Here is a 20,106-nt window from a genome sequence, read left to right as displayed (position 1 = left end):
TGGGTCTAACTTGTCCCAGGTTATAACAGCTCCCTGGGGTAGGATTAGGATTCGATTCCAGGTCTCCTGCCTCCCAGGGAAATGTTCTTGTTAGAGGCACTGACAAAGCCCCTTCCAGTCCACACCCTGCCTGCACAAGAACATCCAATGGCAAAGAGCTTACACGAGCAGGCCCTTAAGAGACACTGCAAACGGCTACAGGTCTCTGGGTCCCAGGGTTTCTAAGTTTCAGAAGGCATAGCAAACTTCTGGCCTGGTCAGTATCTACCAGCTGACCGGAAAGAACCATCTCCAAGATTCACTCGTTTGCTCTCTGAGCTGAGATTGGAAATAAATGGACAGCCACATGTAAGAGAAATGATTTAATTTTATAAAAATGTGATACTACAGCAAGATTTGATTCCCCCCCCCACCCCGGTAAGTGAAGTTTATAAAAACACCTAGAATAAAAATTAGAACCATAGTCTAATAAAAATTAGAAACCTTACATTTCAAGGAGAAAGAGTCATTTAGAAAGACAGTGAAGGAAAAACAATGAGCAGCAAAAGCAGCAGCAATGTGGGGAGAAGGCTGGTTCTGCTGTGATGACAAAACAGTGATGGACCAGTGTGAGCCTGACCTTTTGCACCAGGCCGAGCTGGGGCATGGGGGACAGGGAGGGCAGTGACCACGAGAGAGGCAGGAGGGCTTTCCAAAAAGGACATACTGATGGCTCAGTGGAGGCAGCAATGGCCTCCTGCATGTTACAGGCCCACAACCCACGGGGCAGTGATTCACAGCCAAATCCCTAAGGACCAGCACCGTCAGGCTGGCTTCTCTGTCTACCTGTCCCCAACCAGGTCATGGTGTCCCCAACCAGGTCCACAGGTCATGGTGTCCCCACAGTGAGCTCGGGGGTGGGGGACTCATCGGAACAGCCAGATAAGCATGGTAAACTTGCCAGGGAGACCCAAGACAAGCAGACACCAAAGGCTACATACAAAACACTTTCTGAAATATCTGCACCATAGACAAGGCAGAGGACACCACCTTGGAGAGACAGGCTGGGTACCCCCGGCAACATCCCCCAGCCTTTCCTTCTAGAAGGAAGGTCCTGAGGCTGGCTGCCGGAAAGACGTTGGGAGGATTCTTGACTACATGCTGAGGTAGTCACACTGTGACTTGCACAGGTAGCTGAGAATGGTCTCCAAAAATGCAGGGAGGGCAGGCAGAAAAGCTGCCGCAGAGAGAAAAGGCTAACTAACACATATAACAGAAGGAACAACGCCACCAGTGGGCCCAGAGATGATCAGTGTGGCCTGGGGTCAGGGGTGGCCAGCGGCAGGGCCCACAGGGACCCTGGGCACACACAGCACTTGGACTACTTGATGATGCAGCGGTGTGAACAGAGATGAGGAGATAAGCGGGTGGCTCGCAGGCCAGGGCAGCGGCAACTCGGAGGTGAGGGGCGTCCCTGCTATTGACCCACGTCATGGTGAAAACAAGCCAGAGAACCCGGGGGCCTGGGGGGGAGGAGGCCCAAGGTTCCCTCCAGCTGCGCCTCCTCTCACCTGAGCCTGGTTTAGGGGGAAGTAGCCCTGTTAGACTTGAACTTGGAAAACTCTATAAAGAGGCCCCTGCTCTGAGGGAGCAGTCAGACCCTAAGCCACCAGTGAGAGAGAAATAACAAGAAGAGAGAGCAAAGGCATTGTTAGACACCCCACCCCCACTTTTTTATGCTAATATACATGCTTTTCCTCTTCTGCCCCAGATGCGGAATTCTAAGTCAGGATGGAATGTTCTGAAGGTTTAGGAAGCAGCAGCTGTGTGGATGTTAGTATTTTCTCTGCTTCGCACATTTCTGAAAACGCCTCCTAGGTTGGAGCTCATCAAAGTCCTCAGCTTCATTTTCGTAATCCTCTTCCTGAACGATACCTGTTTAAAAAGTAAGAAACAGATACAGTGCAGAATAATGATTCTTTTTTTCACTCCACTGCAAAATATAACATCCTAGTAAAACCTAATGTCTCTATAATCGTTATTTAAAGAAAAAAAAAAAGCCAGAGCCAAAGTAAACACCCTTCTCTGGAATGTTCTTTTATAGGCTAGTTCTTCTGGCCTTATTTTAGAGGCCCCTTATATGAAAAAGAAGCCAAACAAAACCTAAACTCGACTGCAGTCTTGAGTTGTGATACCAGCTGTCTTCTTTATGAAACAATCAAAAATCACAGTGCCACCAGGGGCTATATTTTAAAGATTTTTTTGTTTTTTACTGGCACAGACATTTGTGTTGTCCAAGTCTCCTCCAGCTCCAGGGTCTGGATTTTCCAGTAGCATCTGGATTACAAAGACTCACACAATGGCATCCAGGGCAGGTGAAATATTTGGAGGAAGAAAAAATAAGGTCCCACCAAGAAAGGGCAGCCATTGGGCTGAGCAGGAGGGAAGACTCCAGACCGCAGAGAACTTGGCAAGATAAGTCTGACTGTCAAGAAAGAAACCCAACTCACTCTACACTAGCCTTCAACCCTCAGTAGGAAGACACATGCATGTTTCCCCAATGATTTTGTCTGTTTTGTTCACAAATTTGTTTTCTATCCCCAAGCCCAGAACAGTGCTGATACATTCCAGACACTCAATAAATACTGACTTACATGAGTGGTTTGCACAGGCAAACATTTATCAAGGGATGGCTTGGAGACACTTTGTCCATCCTGGAAATCACCATATGGAGCAGGAAGTTCTACTGTATGGAACTTCATTAGCAGCTCATGAGTGGCAAAAATTTTTGAGAAAGCAGCTGGCATGAGCCCCAAATAACCCTCACAGTCAGATGGGGAACTCAGACACTAGGTTGTCAATAATCTGACTCACCCAGGGGCCATGCTCCTAGATGGTGGTGAGTGACCACTGCTCACGTCGTAGGCAGCGCCCCTCACACTGACCTGGGACCCAGCAAAACCAAGAACCATGAGACCCAGAGCACCGCCCTGGGATGAAGGGCTCCTCACCTTCCTCCTTCAAGTGCATCTCTGTTTTCCGCAGCCACTCCCGCGCATCACTGACGGACGGGATCAGGATGTTGACCAGCCGTGCCATGACCTCCTCCGCTAGGGAACCAAAGAACCAGGGTCCTGAGTGAGGGGGTCGCTGCAGGGACCAGGAAACTCAGTACTAGAGCCAAAACCTCGTCTCCCAAGAGCGTGTCTCTGCCTCCCAGAGGAGAAGCATCTACCGCCATGAGCAGAAACTACCATCAGAGCCAGCTTGACACAGTCCTGTGTGTCTGTAGAGACAGCCAATGGCAAGCCTTTCAAGGGAGCTTTCGTTCAAAATGTCATTTTAAAAAAAAACTGGAGGGGGAGGGTATAGCTCAGTGGTAGAGTGCATGCTTAGCATGCACGAGGTCTTAGGTTCAACCCCCAGTACCTCCATTAAATAAACCTAATTACTTCCCCCCAAAAGAAAAAGCAAACAAAAAAAGTGATACCAACTAACATGTACTAAAACAAAACAAAACAAAAAAATGAAGTGTCTGAAGTATAGAATGATTTAAAAATGCATAACTTCACTAATTTTACACATAACTTCCACCCAGTGTTGCTAAGACATGGCTAATGAGGAAGTAATGACAAGCTTACTGACTCTGGCTGATAAACAAGGGAAAGCAAGTGCCAAGCTGTTAAAAAACAGATTGTTTCTCTTATCCTGCAGCTGGCTTCTTGGTTCCAAGGACACAGTCCAACACCAGGACATTTTATGTTCCACCACTGCTGCATCAATCCCAAGGACATACCCCAGTATCTCTTTCTTTGTTCTTTTTTATCCCCTGCCAAAGTTTCTGTTTTAGGGCTGAGTTCTACTGGAGGAAAGAGCCAGTAATAGAAGATGACTGGCACCACTGGAATGAAGATAAGATGGCAGAGCCTTCCAATAAAAGACCCTGCCGCCCGATCAGGGGCTGGAGCTGTCTGGACCAGCTGATGGCTCCCCTCTCTAAGGTTTTCTTTTTTTACTTCTCTCTCTAAGCAATAAAGCAGCTCTCTCTTCTATTTATTTATTTATTTATTTATTTATTTATTTATTTATTTATTTATTTATTTATTTATTTATTTTCACTTTTGTCCCTCTACTTCCACTGAGAATTCTTTCTCTATTGGCAGGCAAGGACCCACAGGTTTGGGGCAGACTTGCCCACACCATTTGGCGGGCTTTCTAGTTGGGGTACTTTCTAAGGAAATCTGATTCAAAGCCTACATAAGAATTCTTAAAGGCCCCCACTGGGTGTGGCATAAGAGCCCTCCTAAAAGGAAGAGACTAGCTACCCACACCTCTAGATCTCAGTCAAGGGCTCAGCACATAGTAGGTACTCAAGAAATGATCACTGACTAAATGAATGGGGGAAACTTAAAGAGTTTCCTCAAGACTCAAAAACACTCTCCCCAAATCCATTCCATAGAGTTGGGGAGTAAATTCTTGCCTGTCGCTCCAGAGGAAACTATCCTGGCCCAAGACAATCACACCCTGTTAATTGGGGAGGGTGGTCCAAACCACGGGGCTTTGCTGCAGTTGGAAATCCACTGTCTCACTTGTATTTCTGCCAATGCCAAGATTCCACCATCCCCAGGTCAGACCTGGAGCACAAAGGACTCGACTGGGACCTGCGTTCTCAAAGCCTGGGTTCTAAGACCATCTGGGCCCGACTTCCGAGGACCCTCACCGTCAGCCCAGGCCTTCCGCCTGTAGAGATCCTCCACTGCGTCCAAAACCCTCTTGATGTTCTCCTGGACCTTCCCCTGCAGCATGTGGCTCTGCTCTTTGGAGCCCAGGTGGCTGCGGACCCACACGCTCTGCTCGATGTCCTGCACCACCAGCTTGCCTTTCTCAATAGCCGGGTCCACCCTCTCGCGGAAAAATTTCCAGTACTTCTGGTAGGCCACTTGCTGCTTGTGGTGGCCTTTCAGGCGGATGTGCTCCTCGTAAGACTCACTGTTCCTCTCCCGACCTTCCTCGTCGTTCAGCTCAGCCCCGGAAAGGGCCACAGCCCCAGAAGCTGCTCCCTGAATTGCCTGATCCGGGCCAAAGTAGTTCCCTGGACTGAAATAGTTCTCGGGACCTCGATGAACTTCACTCCGCACAGGTCGCACTGGGTCCGGTCCACGTCGGCCTTTTTGAAGTTTCGGGCCACCGGCTCCCCGCTCTCCTCCTGGAAGCGCTCGGTCTGCGCCCCTGCCCTCCTCCTCCAGCTGATGCACAAGGACACCACCAGGCATGCCCTCCTCAGCTTCCGCTGGATGGAAGCCTTCCGCTGCTTCTGCGAGAGGATGGCGGCCAGGAGGTGGTGGTCCCGGTCCTCAGAGGCCAGCTCCTCCGTCTCGTCCTGACCGAACTCACCCTCTGGCTCGGCAAAGTAGCCCACGGGGTCCACAGAGAGTAGGCGGTTCAGTCTGACCTCCTCGTGGTAGAGGCCGCACACCCCGGCCCCTTTGGGGTGCCCGCTGTCCCATCGCCAGTGGCAGTCCATCAGGTACTCTTCGTCCCGCTCAAAGAGCAAGTCCTGCAGCGCCTCTGCCACGGACTTGACGTTGCCCGCCATCAGCACGCGCTTCACCACTCTGAGGAGTCTCTCAGGGACCTGGTCCGGGCAGTCCGTGCTCATCAGCTGCAGGCTCGCCTCGATCTTCTGGAAGTGGCGGGACAGGAGAGGCTTGCAGGACGGCTGCAGAAACTCCTCCGCATTCAGCAGCATCACCAGGCACAGCACCAGGGTCCGCTCTGCTCCCCGGAGACCACATAGTCTATTTCACTGAAGGCATCAAGCAGGACGTTGAAGTTCGCGTTCTCCCAGCCGCACAGCACCTTGACGAGGTAGGACAGGTGTAACTGGAAAGCCTGAATGGCTCTGGTCACGTCCTTCGGTCTGTACTCCTGAATGATGGAGAACACGTCCCCGGGCTCCCTCTTGCTGAACAGGAACTCCCAGTAGTGCAAGAGCGCGATGTAGCTCTTGGGGAGGCACAGGATGGCCTTCTTCCAAAGACGGGCCAGGACTGCCCCACAGTGGACGAACTGTAACTCCAGCAGGGCCACTGTGTTCCCGATGCTAGGGATGAGTGGTTCCTTACACCTCTTAACAAGGACGTTCATGAAACGGAAAAAGCGCCTCTTGTAGCCTTCGGGGTTCCTGTGCACGTACAACTGCTGGATGGAATCCTCCAGCAGCCGGATGAAGCACAAATGGGTCTTCTCCGCACTCTCAGCATCCTTGTTGGGCGCCAGCATGCCGAACTTCCCTTCTATTCCTTTCGTCCTGCTGCCCCTCCCGCTTCCCCTTTCCTCCTTGTCCGCCTGGAGGGCTTTGAGTTCCCTGTTGTAATTGTCCTCCTCCCGGTGGAGCAGCTTTTCAAGCTCCTCAGGATAGCTGGCAGAGAGGAGAAAAGCCTGCATGGCGCTCAGCCACAGGTCCGTGGACTCCCGGCGGCTCCGGGGCCGTTCGTTTTGAAACACAAAATGGACGTACTCTTTCAGGGCAGACTTGTAGGAGCGGAAGGACTTGTAATGCGGCTTGAGGATTTCTCTGCACGCCATGGGGTTTTCCGACAACACTCTTTGATGGAAATGCTTGGGGAAGAGGACATTCAGGAAGGATTTGCAAAAGCCATACTTATCCGTAGACAAAATACAATCGATTTCTTCAAGTTCTTCAGCTAAGCTTTTGGGGAATACTTTTTTGGCTTCCAAAAGCAGTCCGTTGATCGCCACTAGGTGTATCTTTGTCTGAACCACGCACTTGGCCTCACAGCGCCGCAGAGGCCTGTGGAAATCTTCACAGTCTTCATCCTCACACTTTAAGCCGACGATAAACCTCCTGCAGACGCTCGGGTAGGTCTTCCCAAGGAGGCTCCGTGTGATTTGACACAGCCTGCTCAAAAGGTGTTTGTTGATGGCTAATTTCACCTGGTCCGTCATAATCAAGAAATGCTCTTTCACTTTCTTCTCTCTCAAGTTCACATCCAGGTCGAAAATTATTCTTAATATGGGTCCAGGGTCGTTCTGAGCTATCTGGCAATACTTGGCATCCACCTGGGAAATCCCAAAAAACTCAAAGCAAGACTTGACCATTTCCTTCTCTGCATTGTTGGTCACGCTTTTGAGGGCCCTGACCAGATTGAGGAGGACTTCCAAGCCCCCTGGAGCCAGGGCCAGGACACTGTCAGAGTCAGCCTCACACTGGCTGGCGGCTTCGGAGAGGGCCTCCACCGCTCCTGCGGAGTGGTTGAGCTTGTCAAACCTCAGGAAGGCGTCCTTGAGCTTCTGAAAGTCTCTCAGGATCACCCCCTGCAGGAAGTGAGCCTCCGCGATGCCGGATGCCTGATTGGTCTGATGGCAGAGCTCAAGGGCTTCTCTAAGGATGGCCTTGGTCTGGTCCACATCCGAATCCCTGGCCACGTTGAGGCGGGCGGCCGCCAGCAGACACGAGGCCTGGAAGTCCTTGTCGGCGGTGAGCCTGGCCGCCTCTAAGAGGCAGCCGTGTTGCTTCATCAGGAGGGCAGCCTCTTCTCTTCGACCTTCCCTGTTCAGGAGGTCTGCAGCTTCCGCCAGCCGCTTCCGAGACTTGAGGAACACCAGCTGGTCCTCTGTGTCCAGCTTCGAGAGCACAGCCATCATCTCCTTTATCTTATTTGCACTCAAGTACTTGGCTGCAGCTTCCAGGTAAAACTGACTGGCTGAGTAGGAGAGCTTGGAGATGGGAAAGGTCTTGGTCCTTAGCATTTCTTCATACCTGCAATGACAGGCAACACCAGTGTCAGCTCATTATCACCCAATCGGTAATTGACAAAACAGAGCATAGAGCAACTATGAAATGCCCACATGTCAATATGAACCTCAAAATAGAACCTAAAGTTATCCAGCATCTTTAGAAAGGCTTCATTTTACACTGATACAATTCTTTATTCTCACAGGAACAAGGCATTTGTATGTCTAACTAATGAAGCAGAGTAGAGTTGGAATCTAAGCAAGTGACAGTTAAGTTTGAAAGTCAGTCTGTAGGGCAAAAATTATGCAGAGCAAAATTATCCTTGGAAAAAAAATTCCTTAAATTTCGTAACAGCATGCTACTGGTTTTGGGTATACAACCCTGTTCCATTTGATATGTGGTTATTGAGAAAAGGGAGACGGGGGCTTGCACACACATTAGTCTTTTATTGTCCAACCTGTGACTTTTCTCTTTTGCCAGGTATGTGTGGGGTTACATACACACCCTTTATCTTCTTCTTCTGCCCCTTTTCCTCATGACAGTATCAAAGCTTTCAAGGAATTCCTGACCTATCCCCAAGGCTACCACTCAAGTGCAAGGAGAGTGACATGGTCAAGTCACTTTAGAAGAATAGGGTACCACCACCCAAGGCAGGCTGTCCCCAAGGAGCAACAGGAGGGTGGGGTAGGGGCAGGTGGGGGAGGAAGAGGAGAAAACACCTACTTTTCCACGGCCATAGCAGCTTCTTCAAATAGCTCCTCTTGGCAGTACATTTTGAGGGCTAGATCAAATTCCTGAATCTGCTCAAAGCACCTGAAAGCATCTTCGTAGCACTGGCTTCGCTTATAGAAATAGGCGGCATCTCTTATCTAGGACAGAGTAAAATTTTACTCTTAGAATATTCATAACATAATCTTAAAAGTAAACTGATACTATGAATAATAAAGAGGATGGTTGTGTATCTGCTATGTGTTAGAATCCAGTGAAAAACACTAAAACATAGGGAATATTAGGAAAACTAATTCTTTACAAGAAAAAAATTAAGTGAAATCCCAACCTCACACCATACACAAATGTAAGCTCCAGATGAGTTAAAGATCTAAATGTGAAAGCTTACTGGAGAAGAACGTAGGAGAGTATCTTTGCAACCTTGAGGTAAAGAAAGTCTTCAACAAAACCCAAGACACACAAACTTCAGGGGAGAAACATGGATTTGATTACAGCTGACCCTTGAACAACACGGGTTTGAGCTGCATGGGTCCACTTATATGTGGGTTTTTAAAAAATAGTAAATACTACAGCACTACATGATCTGCAGTTGGTTGAACTCGTGATGTGGAACCAAGGATACAGAGGAACCTCAGATATGGAGGACCAGTGCTCACAATGCCTGGCACAGGCTAGGGGGTCTACCTATATGTTGAATATTGAATTTCCTAAGTCAACTGGCTGCACCTGAGGTCCAAAGAGAGAACAGAATGAAAATGAAACAAAAACAAAGTACCTGGGCCAGGCCCTCTAATAAATCTTAGCTGGGTTTTATTTAATGAGACAAGCTACACAAAATGCCAAAATACAAAAAAGACTGGAGTGTGGTTATTCTACATCCAGAGACCTCACGGACCAGGGAGCTAGCTACCAGCTGCATCCTGCCACGTCAGTCAAACCCATAACCAGAACATCTCACCACCATGTCTCTTTTCCTCTCCTTGACAGTGCTGACCACGCAGAAGAAAACCCCTGTGTGAACACAGGCCCTATCAGGTGCGAGTGTGTGCCCAACTGGACCAAGAGAGGAGAGGGCTGGCTCCAAGCAGTCCCCCTGCTTAGGTCACTTGGCTCCTGCCACCTGGAGGAAGAGTCCTGAGATGTTTCCAGGAAACCGTGATGCTATTTGGAGAGGCAGCAAACAGGCAAGGTGGAGGAACCCCTGGAAAAAAGCTTAGGCTCCTCACAAACACTTCTCCTAGGGGGTTAGCACCTGTTGGGGGGCTGGAAACAGGCAGACGGTTTGGCCTAAGGATTTTGCAAAGTCTGGTCTGTTTGAATCATGCTGGTTAGATTGGTGAGATGACCACAAGAGGTCTGAAGCCGGCCGAAAGTTGAATACTCTTCAAGGAAGGGGTCTGAGCAGAGAAGGGGACCAGACTCTTCCCCAGGGGGGCTCAGAGCTGCTAGAATGTGTTGTGAAAGACAGAAGGAGTTATCCCCAGTAGTCAACCCTGGGGAAGTGGAGGCAGGCGGGAAGGCTATGTCTCCGGGAGCAGGGCTGCCTCCACATTCTGAAGGCACCAAGGTCATGGAGACGGGCATGGGGGCCAGATGCACAGCCTCCTGGGCCCTACTCTGCTCTCAGAGGCAGAGCTCAGCAGGCGGTGGGAGGCAAGGTGAGCAGACGACAAAGTGGTCTCTGGCTCAGTCAGGATGGGCACTAGCAGGCAAACGGGACAAGGGACAGTGGCAAATTCAGGTCTGTCCCCTGTTGCTTAGGGCCCAAGGGGGTGCCTTGGAGATTGGAGGGTGGAGGACGAAGGAATGTGGAGTTTGGAAACCACTCTAGTTCTGGGACTCTTAGGACCCAAACGTCCACCCACACTGAAATCTCCATTCCACCCCCTCCTCTCATATCCTGATTAGTCACATCTCTCAGTAAACATGGGGTGGGGCAGGCAGCATGGGGAGGGCCTTAGCTCCTCTAACACTGACCTGCAGCCCAATGCCCAGGGTGCTGTGAGGGTCCAGGAGTTACTCCTCTCTCCCTACTGGACGGTCCTAAAGCCTGACCCAGGGGGAAATGCAGCAGCTGCAGCTGGGCACCCTAGAGCACAGCCCTCACACACCCTGTGGTGAGGGCCAGAAGCTGCCTGTCCAACCCACAACCACTGATACAGTAAAAATGAACTGCTTCCCATTATTCACAATTGCCAAGACACGGAAGCAAGTGAAGTGTCCATCAATAGAAGAATGGATAAACAAGATATGGTATATATACATATATACATACGTATATATACACATACACACAATGGAATATTACTTAGCCATAAAAAAGAAGGAAATTTTGCCATTTGCAGCAACATGGATGGACTTGGAGGGTATTGTGCTAAGTGAAATAAGTCAGACAGAGAAAGACAAGTACTGTAAGTATCACTTATATGTGGAATCTGAAAAATAGAACAAACTAGTGAATATAACAAAAAAAGTAGACTCACAGATACAGAGAACAGCTAGTTAGTGGCTACCACTGGGGAGAGGGAAGGGGGAGGGGCAAGATAGAGGTGGAGGATGAAGAGGTACAAACTATCAGGTATAAAATAAGCTACAAGGATATATTGTACAGCATGGGGAATACAGCCAATATTTTATAATAACTAAAAATGGAGTACAACCTTTAAAGATTGTGACTCACCATATTGTACATCTGTAACATACAATATTACTGTGTATCAACTATATTTCAGTAAAAAATTGTTTTTAATTAAAATCTTGAAAATGAACGGCTTTCCATACAGCATGGTGACTATAGTTAATAATACTGTATTGTATATCTGAAAGTTACTAACAGTGTAGATCTTTTTAAAATTTTATTTATTTTAATTTTATTATTCTTTATTGACGTATAGTTCCCTTGCGATACTATATTAGTTTCAGGTGTACAACATAGTAATTTGATATTTTTTTATAGATTACACACCATCAAAGTTATTATAAAATATTGGCTGTATTCCCTGTGCTGTACATTACAGCTTGTAACTTACTTAGTTTATATTTAGTAGTTTGTACTTCTTAATCCCCTTCATCTATTTTGCCCCGACCCCCTCCCACTCTCCTCTGGTAACCACAGTTTGTTCTCTGTACCTGTGAGTCTGTTTCAGTTTTGTTATATTTGCTTGTTTGTTTTATTTTTTAGATTCTGCATATAAAGGAAAGTGATCTTAAATATAACTATGGGTGGTGATAGTCATCAACTAAGCTTACTGCCATGATCATTTTGCAATAGATGCATATATTGAATCATTATGTTGCACAGTTAAAACCAATATAATGTTATACATCAATTATATCTCAATTAAAAAAAAGAAGAAGAAAAACAAATCACTAAGAAAACTGTCACCACTGGGATGTCACAGCAATGAACGGCTTACTTTCCTCCTGAGTGTTAATCTCGCTGCAGGTAATAACTGTTTGTGGCCGGAGCCAGCCTGCTGACTGCACTGTGAGTCGCTGTGCTCTGGACCAGCAGCTCCGTCCACCAGCATGTCCACCATGATGGAAATGTTGTATTCCATAGAGCACTTGAGACGCGGCTCATGAGACGGAGGTACTGAATTTTTAAGTTTATTACATTTTAATTAACTTAAAAATGTTTAATTAAGTAGCCACACATGGTTAGTGGCTGTCAGATTGGTCGGTGCGGACCTAGGGTAACTGCTGGGAACACAGAGAAACCACCATGTAAATGCTAGACTGTCCCCCCAGGCTGACTCCAGACTGAACACAGAGAAAGAGAAGGCAGGGATATCTAAAACCCATCTTCCCTTTGATGTGAACATTCAGCCTCCCTGTAGTTAATATTGGGTCTCAAATATTGACACATGAAGCAAGTCAGACAGAGAAACACAAATATCATATGATATCACTTATATGTGGAATCTAAAAAAAAAAAAAAGATACAAATTCTGTTTATAAACCAAAAACAGATTCACGGACATAGAAAACAAACTACGGTTAGCAAAGGGGAGAGGGACGGGGAGGGATAAATTAGCAGCTGAGGATTAATAGACACACATTACTATAAATAAAATAGATAAAAAACAAGGACCTACTGTACAAAACAGAGAACTATATTCAATTTCTTGTAATAACCTATAATGGAAAAGAATCTGAGAAATATGTGTATGTATGTATATGTATAACTGAATCACTTTGCTGTACACCTGAAACTAGCATTGGAAACCAACTACACGTCAATTAAAAATTAAAAAAAACCCCAAACATTGGCACAGACATGGGCATACACACAGAGTCCATGCATCCATCTACACACAAATGGAGTGAGTGGAGAAAGAGGGGCCACCCACTGAGTCAACAGGGCCAACCTCCCCGTCTTGACCCAGGCGGAGGCTGGGGGCCACCCTTCTGTCTGCCCAGGGAAGCCCAGTTCTCCCAGGAGCAGCCACAGGCATACCTTTCCCAGCCTCTCGCACAGCTGGGCACAGAGCTGGAACTCCTTGGCGTAGCTCAGACACTTAAGGGACAGCTTCGGCTCCTTGCACTCCAGATAGGTCTTAGCCAGTTCCAAATACTCCACCTGCTTTTCCCTGGGAGGAGGAAACAAAGCAGAGCTTCCATGGGAGGTTGACGTGCCACCTGTATATTTATAACCCACAGCTCTCATGAGAGCAAACCTGAAACAACCTCCACCCAAGACTCTTACTTGGGGCTGACTTTCTTGGATTTCATGTTCAGGGCGGTGTTGTGAGCCAAAGCCAGTTTCTCCTTCTCCAGTGCACCTCCTTTTTGGTAACACTTGGCTGCAACCTGGAATAAGCCAAAGGTTTCTGTTTCCAGCTAGGTCATGGAGGTGGCAGAAGCATGAGAGGGAAAGCATGCATTCCGTGTCTGCATGGATGGAGCACTGGGTCCCACCCCAGTCCCGTCTGAGAGGGAGAAAAGGAAAGACTATACAGTTTTCCTATTTCATGCCCATACCTGCTGCCCATATTGTGCCCCCAACCCCCTTTCTAAAAAAAAAAAAAATTCTTGGTGTTATAACAATAGCCAAGTGTTTGGTATTTCTTTCCAACTGCAACAAGGGTGGGCAGTGAGTACATTGTGGGAGCTCGGTCAAATTCCACCACTGCGACATGTTCATGGAAACACTTTCCAGACACAAACAAACACACAACAGTGCAAATTCTGTTTTCCTCTCCCTCACAACTGATTACAGGGGTTGCCCCAGTCCGTCACCTGGCTCTGCATCCATCCACACCCCCTTACAGAGTAACTGTGCAGCTTCTCCCATTTCTCTGTGGAGAGTGTGGCCTGTTTCCCCTCCCTCCTGAACTGAGCTGTGATCTGCTTTGGCCAACATGATGCAGCAGAAAGAAGTGACACTGGGCCAGCTCCCAGGCCAGGCCGAGGCCTCATGTGCCCTCATGCAACCTGCTCGGGCATCATGTGAACACACCAGGAACCCCATTCACCGCCATCCCCTGAGCCAAGAGCCAGCCAACCCCCAGAAACAGATCTGCTCGCTGACGGGTAGCTGAGGACAGCTTAAGTCACCCAGCCTAGAAGAACTACTTAGATGGACTCAGCTTTGCCTACCCACAGAACTGTGAGCTACGTAAGTGACTTGTTTTGGGGGTTGTTATGCAGCAAAAGTTCCTAACTCTCAGATGTGAGTGACTTGCTGCAGACTTAAAAGCACTTTCCCTGCCACAGCAGACAAAACTTTCCTAAGAACTTGGAATAAGAAAACACTGAGAATTCCTCTTCCCCAGGCTTGTCACATGGGAGAACCTCAAGCAGTCGCTTCCCTTAAGTTCTGACTTGCTGTGTCACTGCGTCCATCACTTCCCAGTACCCTCCCTATTCCAAGGAAAAGTAGATCATTAAAACAGCAGGACGAGTCCTTTTGAGAAATCACCGTCTTAAAACACCTGTTCAGAAGTGGCAAGAGAAACTGCAGACACTTTTCCTGTAACATGTGAGAAGTCGGACCTAAGTCTGAAAAAACATAAGTCTAATGTGAGCGTGGAGGCAGGGACAGGAAAGCAAGGATTGGTCCAAAGCTCAGCTCCAGCTGTTCTCTCAGGAAGCACCGCTTACAGCTGCAGACATGGAGCAGTCCCAGGCACCCCGGAGAGTCAGTCTCGGGAAGGGTGCATTTCTGTGCGGTCCTGGCCAGTGTGGCACTCTGCTGGTTACTTACCCCCAGGACCCTGTCCTCTCTTTGCTGCCTGATGGCAGAACCTGCCCCCCCATGAAGGGCTGAAACTACCAGAGGGGACTGCTCTGCTCTCCTAGATCCGTTCCAGTCAGGGAGGGACAGGTGACCTAGTGCTGACCAGGGAAAGGTAAGATGTCCACTGGGGACCTCATGATTTTTTTTTTTTTTTAAAGGCCACAAGAGGAACATGTGTGCCTGCACTTCATTCCTGCTTGGGATGCTGCTGAGGGGAGTGAGGTGCCTGGCACTGCTGCAGCCATTATGCAGCCAGGAGGGGAAAGCTCTGGTAAGTTGCAAACAGCACAGGGAAGACATGGAGTGAGACTTGATTCAGCTGCAGAACCAACCCTGAGACCAGACTTCTTCTTGTTGGATGAAAAACAACAACATACCCCTTTCCATGGGTTTTTTTTTTTTTTTTTTTAGCTTTTTTTTTTTTTCAACAATTTCACTTTTTTTTTTAATTTATTTTTTTGGGGGGTGGGAGGTAATCAGGTTTTTATTTATTTATTCATTTTTAATGGAGGTACAGGAGATTGAACCCCAGGCCTCGTGCATGCTAAGCATGTGCTCTACCACTGAGCTATACCCTCCTGCACTCTGTGGGGTTTTTGTGACCTGCAGGTGAAGACATCATTACTGCTCCATCACAGGAGACACACAATGCCTGGTGCCCCACCTGAGACCGTGTGAGGGGTGGGGGTGCTGCCTGTGGGGCTCTTTAAGCTGGTGTCGGTATTTCAAGAGGACTAACGGAGAGAACATTTCCCGTAAGAAGACGGCATGGGCTTGCTAAGATGGCAGGTGGCTTGAAATCGGTGAGCTCAGTTCCGGAGACAAAGCTTAACCTGTGCCCGCCAGACTCAGATTGGCAGTGAGGTCCATGCCTGATCAGTTTGAGAAACAAAGGGCAGACCAATCTGTTACTGTTTTAAAATGCAGGATGATGACAGCTTCCTAGGAGACAGAGGGACAGGCCCGGATGTTTCAGAAGCAGCAGCAGCACAAACACTGTGACCCCTGTCCCATCCTGGTGACACATGCCGTGATGAGAACCCTATCTGGGAGGCCTGACGAGGCCACAGGGCAGGCAGACCTCACCCCTTACCTTCCAGCACTGGTGTTTAGCGTAGTAATCTCCTTGTGCGATCCATTCTGCAGGGGTTGAGGTCTTAACAAACATGCTATCATCAAGGTCTAAAATGAAAAAGAAACGTGGGTTTGCCTCTCTGAGCATCCTTCACTTAAACCTGTTGCTATGGGCTGAATTTACCCTTGCCTCAACAAAATTTCTCAAGTTTTGAACCCTAACCCCCAAGTCCCTCCGAACGCAACTGTGTTTGGAGACAGGGTCTTTAAAGAGATTATCAAGTTAAAACATGGCAGTTGCGTGGACCCTAATCCAATCAGACTGGCGTCCTTATAAGAAGAGGAGATTAACACATACACATCATTACAGCCAGGGAGATAGGCGTGAGAAGAAACCAAACCACCAGCACCTTGATCTTGGACTTCCAGCCTCCAAAATTGTGAGACAGTAACTTCTGTTATGTAAGCCACCCAGTCTTTGTTTGGCAGCCCGAGAACACATCCATGTTGTCTGTCTAGTATTCATGTAAGATAGAGGAGAGCTTATCCAGCCAGGTTCTGGTGCATTTTGGAAGGAGGAGGTGGGTGTGAGAAAGGATGCCATTTGGTATTTGAGCTTTGGTCTACTTTTGTATGGCTATGAGTTAGAAGACAGACCAAGTTCTAATTCTTCCTTGAAAACCCAAAGCCATGTAGCTCTTGACAAACTCCCATGCCAGGGCCTTAGCAAGGGACAAGGTGATAAAATTTTACAGTATTTCCAAATGTGCAGACTTTGTCCTCCTTGCAGGAAGCCATCTGACACATTCTGGTTGGTGGACACAGACCATGACAATCACCTGCTGCTGGTCCGTCTGCTATTCTCACCAACCCGTGGTGACTGTACTGGCCCGCTCTCCTGAGACCCTCTAAGTGTCATCAGCAGTGGTGACACTCCCTGCAGATTCTGAGTCACAGCTTCATGAAACACCTGAAAGACTGAGTATCGAGACAACACAGATGCCGAATCAGAGACACCCAGGCCAAGGGTTGCCAACTGGAGGAGCCAGGCGGACACGCCAGCTTTGTTTAGAAGGTGCAAAAACACACACGAATCCTTGCAGCCTGACCCTCCCTGCTGGCTGTCCACCACCTCTGTGTGCAAAACTGACTTCGCAGCATCTTGTCCTGACACCATGTGCACTGAGTGCCCTGGTGACACGTTATTCCCACAGCAAAGCCCCGAAGTATCTCTGCCTCAGGTCAGTGACCTCTGCTGGTGCCACATGGAAGAAACCCTCAATGACATAGTCACTCCACGCACCCCAAGTTCCCCATGGAAACAGATGTCCTCAAAGACTTTACCCTGTGCAACTCATGACTCACAATTACCACTATACTTTTTCTTGTGTCTTTTTGTTGTTGCTGTTTTTTGTGGGGGAGATAATTAGATTTACTTATTTATTTCAATGGAGGTACTGGGGTTGAACAGTACAGTGTTCCAGTCATGCATATATATATACATAAATGTTTTCATATTCTTTTTCATTAAAGGTTATTACAAGATATTGAAGATTCTCGTCATATTCAATATGAAGATATTGAATAGTTCCCTGTGCTATACAGAAGAAATTTGTTTTTTTTTCCATTGTGACTTTTTAATTAAAAAAAACAAAAACTGCTTAGCTTGATGACCTTTTATAACGAATGCCAGAACCTAGTTCAAGAATAAAACAGGTTTGAGCAGCAGGAAAGAATGAGAACAAGCTCGGGAGGCCACCCCCTCGTTCTCCTCTTAGACGAGGAAGAGGAGGCCCAGGGAAAGAAAGTGGGCCCTGAATGATGCCCTGTGGCTGCACAGGTGGAGAGTTCTAACGAGAAGCCCGGTTAACACAAGACTTTGACTTTTCCCATTATGCCCATACAGTCAGGTCCCAGGAACAGAACATCTGATCTTGGTCCCTGGCCGCGCCATTGGCTGTAACCAGAAATAGCCTCCTTAAAACTGGCTGGAAAACGCTCAGGAAACAAGCAAACCTCTTTGCAGCCGCGGAGCCCTGAGCTTTCCCCTCATCCTTGGAGAAATTCACCGTGGCCTGGAGGAGCCAACTCAACTGCCAACCCACGAGAAAGAGAACAGTTATCTCCTCATGAGAGCTGATTATTTCTCCCCTAGTTATGCTATCAGGAGAACGTCATTCCATTTTTTAATTAGCTAGCCTTTGCAAATTATGAAAACAATTCATGATGATGTTGGGTGTTTTTTTTTGAAACTCGGCAAACAGCACAGGAGGGTAAAAAGTGCCCACATCTCATCAGCAACCCCACACCCGCCCATCCCGGCACCAGAGGAGTCCCTGCAAACAGCTGCACCTTGATGAACACTTAGGCCGTTTTTAGTTTCTCATAATTACAAACAGGGCTGTGAACCCTCTCATGCACGTCTCCTTGAGACACGTCCTTGAAATACTCTGGATAGTATCCTTGATAATACTCTAGTATCTCTGGATAGATTCCTAGAAGTGGAATTACTGGGTCAAAAGGCACGTACATTTTTTATCCGGATAGGTATTACCTATCAGCTGTCCAAGAGCCCACACCATTTTGCCTCCCCACAACAGAGCCTATTCTCTCTAACCTTGTCCAGGATGCTCACCTTCAAAGGACAGATAAAAGACCTTCCCTGAAGGAGTTAACCCTCCCAATCCCATTTCCACCTCTGCCTCCCACACACCTTAGTGATAAATACAAATTCTCATTTCTCAGAAGAATGTGGACAGAATAGTGCTTTCAAAAAACTATCCCTTTTATACCTGATCCTGGAGTGGCTGAGAGTAACATGCTTTCTATCTGACAACCAGAATATTTTCATGACCTCTGACCTTTATTTTCATCCGTTTTCACAACTTTGACGAAATCCCTTCGCATGAAGTATTTGAAAGCAGGAGCCCGCTTCTCTGGGTTTTCGTCAAAGATCCAGAGGTTGACCCGAGCCCGGGTGATGGCCGTGTACAGCTGCTTCAGCTCCCCGTTCAGGAGCTAAAGAGGAGAACAGGACAAAGATGTGAGCCCTCTGTCTAGAGTGCGGTGTGACTCACTTCAAAGGCTTACTCGGATTTTGGAGAAGTGCAACATTTTACGGAGGACAGCACAGGCATGAGCGGGACCAGAGAGCTCACTGTGGCCGCAGCCCAGGTAAGGGGAGCTCTAGCAAGAGAGGGGCGCCCTGAGTCCAGACCCACCGTGGGGTCTGCTGTGCTTGTCTCTTTTGAAATAATTATAGATTCATAGGAAGATAGTGCAGACAGGTCCCATGAACTTTTCACTCCGTTTACCCCCATGGTTACATCCCACTCAGTCACTGTAACTTCTTTTGTAAAACTGGAGCAGTCTCCTCTGTTGTGACTATCATCAGCACTAAATTACTCCTGACCTACTGGACGATGGAGGCCTGACGGTCTCAGGGGATGATGACCTGAACTCAGGGAGGGCCTCCTTGATGAAATAATGCACATTTCAAAACAATGACGGATTTGTGGCTATCCAGAGGTTTGCATAGCTTGGCGGTGATTTGACATCTATTTCTGCAGAGCCTTCCTGGCACTGACAGAAATAACCTGATAACTGCTATTCTGTTTGTTTTGTACTCTGTATAAGACATAAAACTAGGACAGTAGCTTCTCCCAAAGGTTTTGATTTTGCTGGTTTGATTTTCTGTGATGTTGCGATCACTCAAGGCCCCCATTTGCCTCCCTTAGGCAAGAGCTCCACAGAACTTCATAGCTTTGGCCTCCTTCTTGAGGATGCAGCTGGGATGCCAAGGGGACCGGGAGCCGGGTCCCTGCACAATCAAGGCTGGGAGACAACAGTCACAGTTTCTGAACAGAGCCAAGTTCCAGAGGTGAACAGAGGTGCAGCCTACCCATGGGCCCCTCTATCAATCGAGCCCGGCTCTCTGCTGAGGAGAGGGGTCCCCAACGCTAAGATGCCCGCGTTCCCTTGCTTGTCCTCCACCCTCCAGTGCTGATGAGCAGGAAGACCCACAGCACAGGCTCCATCTCTAACCTCATTTTCTTGTCCAAGTCTCGGTTACTGGCTCCCTGTCAAGTAAGTGTGAGGACCAGTGGCAGATAATCACCTTGTACATTTCTGGATTGATGGTGAGATGGCGCCCCGGGGAGGAGCTGCGTTTCTCCAGGGGCACTTCAATCAGTGGCCCGCTTTCCTCTCTGGACTCGGAGGATGAAGGAGTAAATGAGGAAATGATCTTCCATTCCTTGTAAGCCTGAATAACAAAGACACATTAAAGACCAGCAGAATACACTTCTGAAGCTTACACCCAGCC

At 48.0% G+C, this 20,106-nt stretch overlaps 1 protein-coding gene across 1 annotated transcript in view; it reads right to left on the bottom strand.

Annotated features, from left to right (window-relative positions):
• Window positions 1-349: 349 nt before the first annotated feature.
• The window catches only part of TRANK1 (tetratricopeptide repeat and ankyrin repeat containing 1), a 76,697-nt gene continuing 56,940 nt past the window's right edge, over window positions 350-20,106 (bottom strand). Inside the window, 11 exon segments of the mRNA XM_064496751.1 lie at window positions 350-1,914; window positions 2,991-3,089; window positions 4,700-5,101; window positions 5,104-5,757; window positions 5,760-7,762; window positions 8,462-8,607; window positions 12,927-13,059; window positions 13,176-13,279; window positions 15,802-15,890; window positions 18,644-18,800; window positions 19,900-20,046. Coding sequence (XP_064352821.1) covers window positions 1,814-1,914; window positions 2,991-3,089; window positions 4,700-5,101; window positions 5,104-5,757; window positions 5,760-7,762; window positions 8,462-8,607; window positions 12,927-13,059; window positions 13,176-13,279; window positions 15,802-15,890; window positions 18,644-18,800; window positions 19,900-20,046 — 4,035 coding nt within the window. The 3' untranslated portion in view covers window positions 350-1,813.

Source organism: Camelus dromedarius, chromosome 17, assembly GCF_036321535.1.
Source record: "Camelus dromedarius isolate mCamDro1 chromosome 17, mCamDro1.pat, whole genome shotgun sequence".
In the NCBI taxonomy this organism is placed as follows: domain Eukaryota; kingdom Metazoa; phylum Chordata; class Mammalia; order Artiodactyla; family Camelidae; genus Camelus; species Camelus dromedarius.
This window is presented reverse-complemented; position numbering and strand designations above follow the sequence as displayed.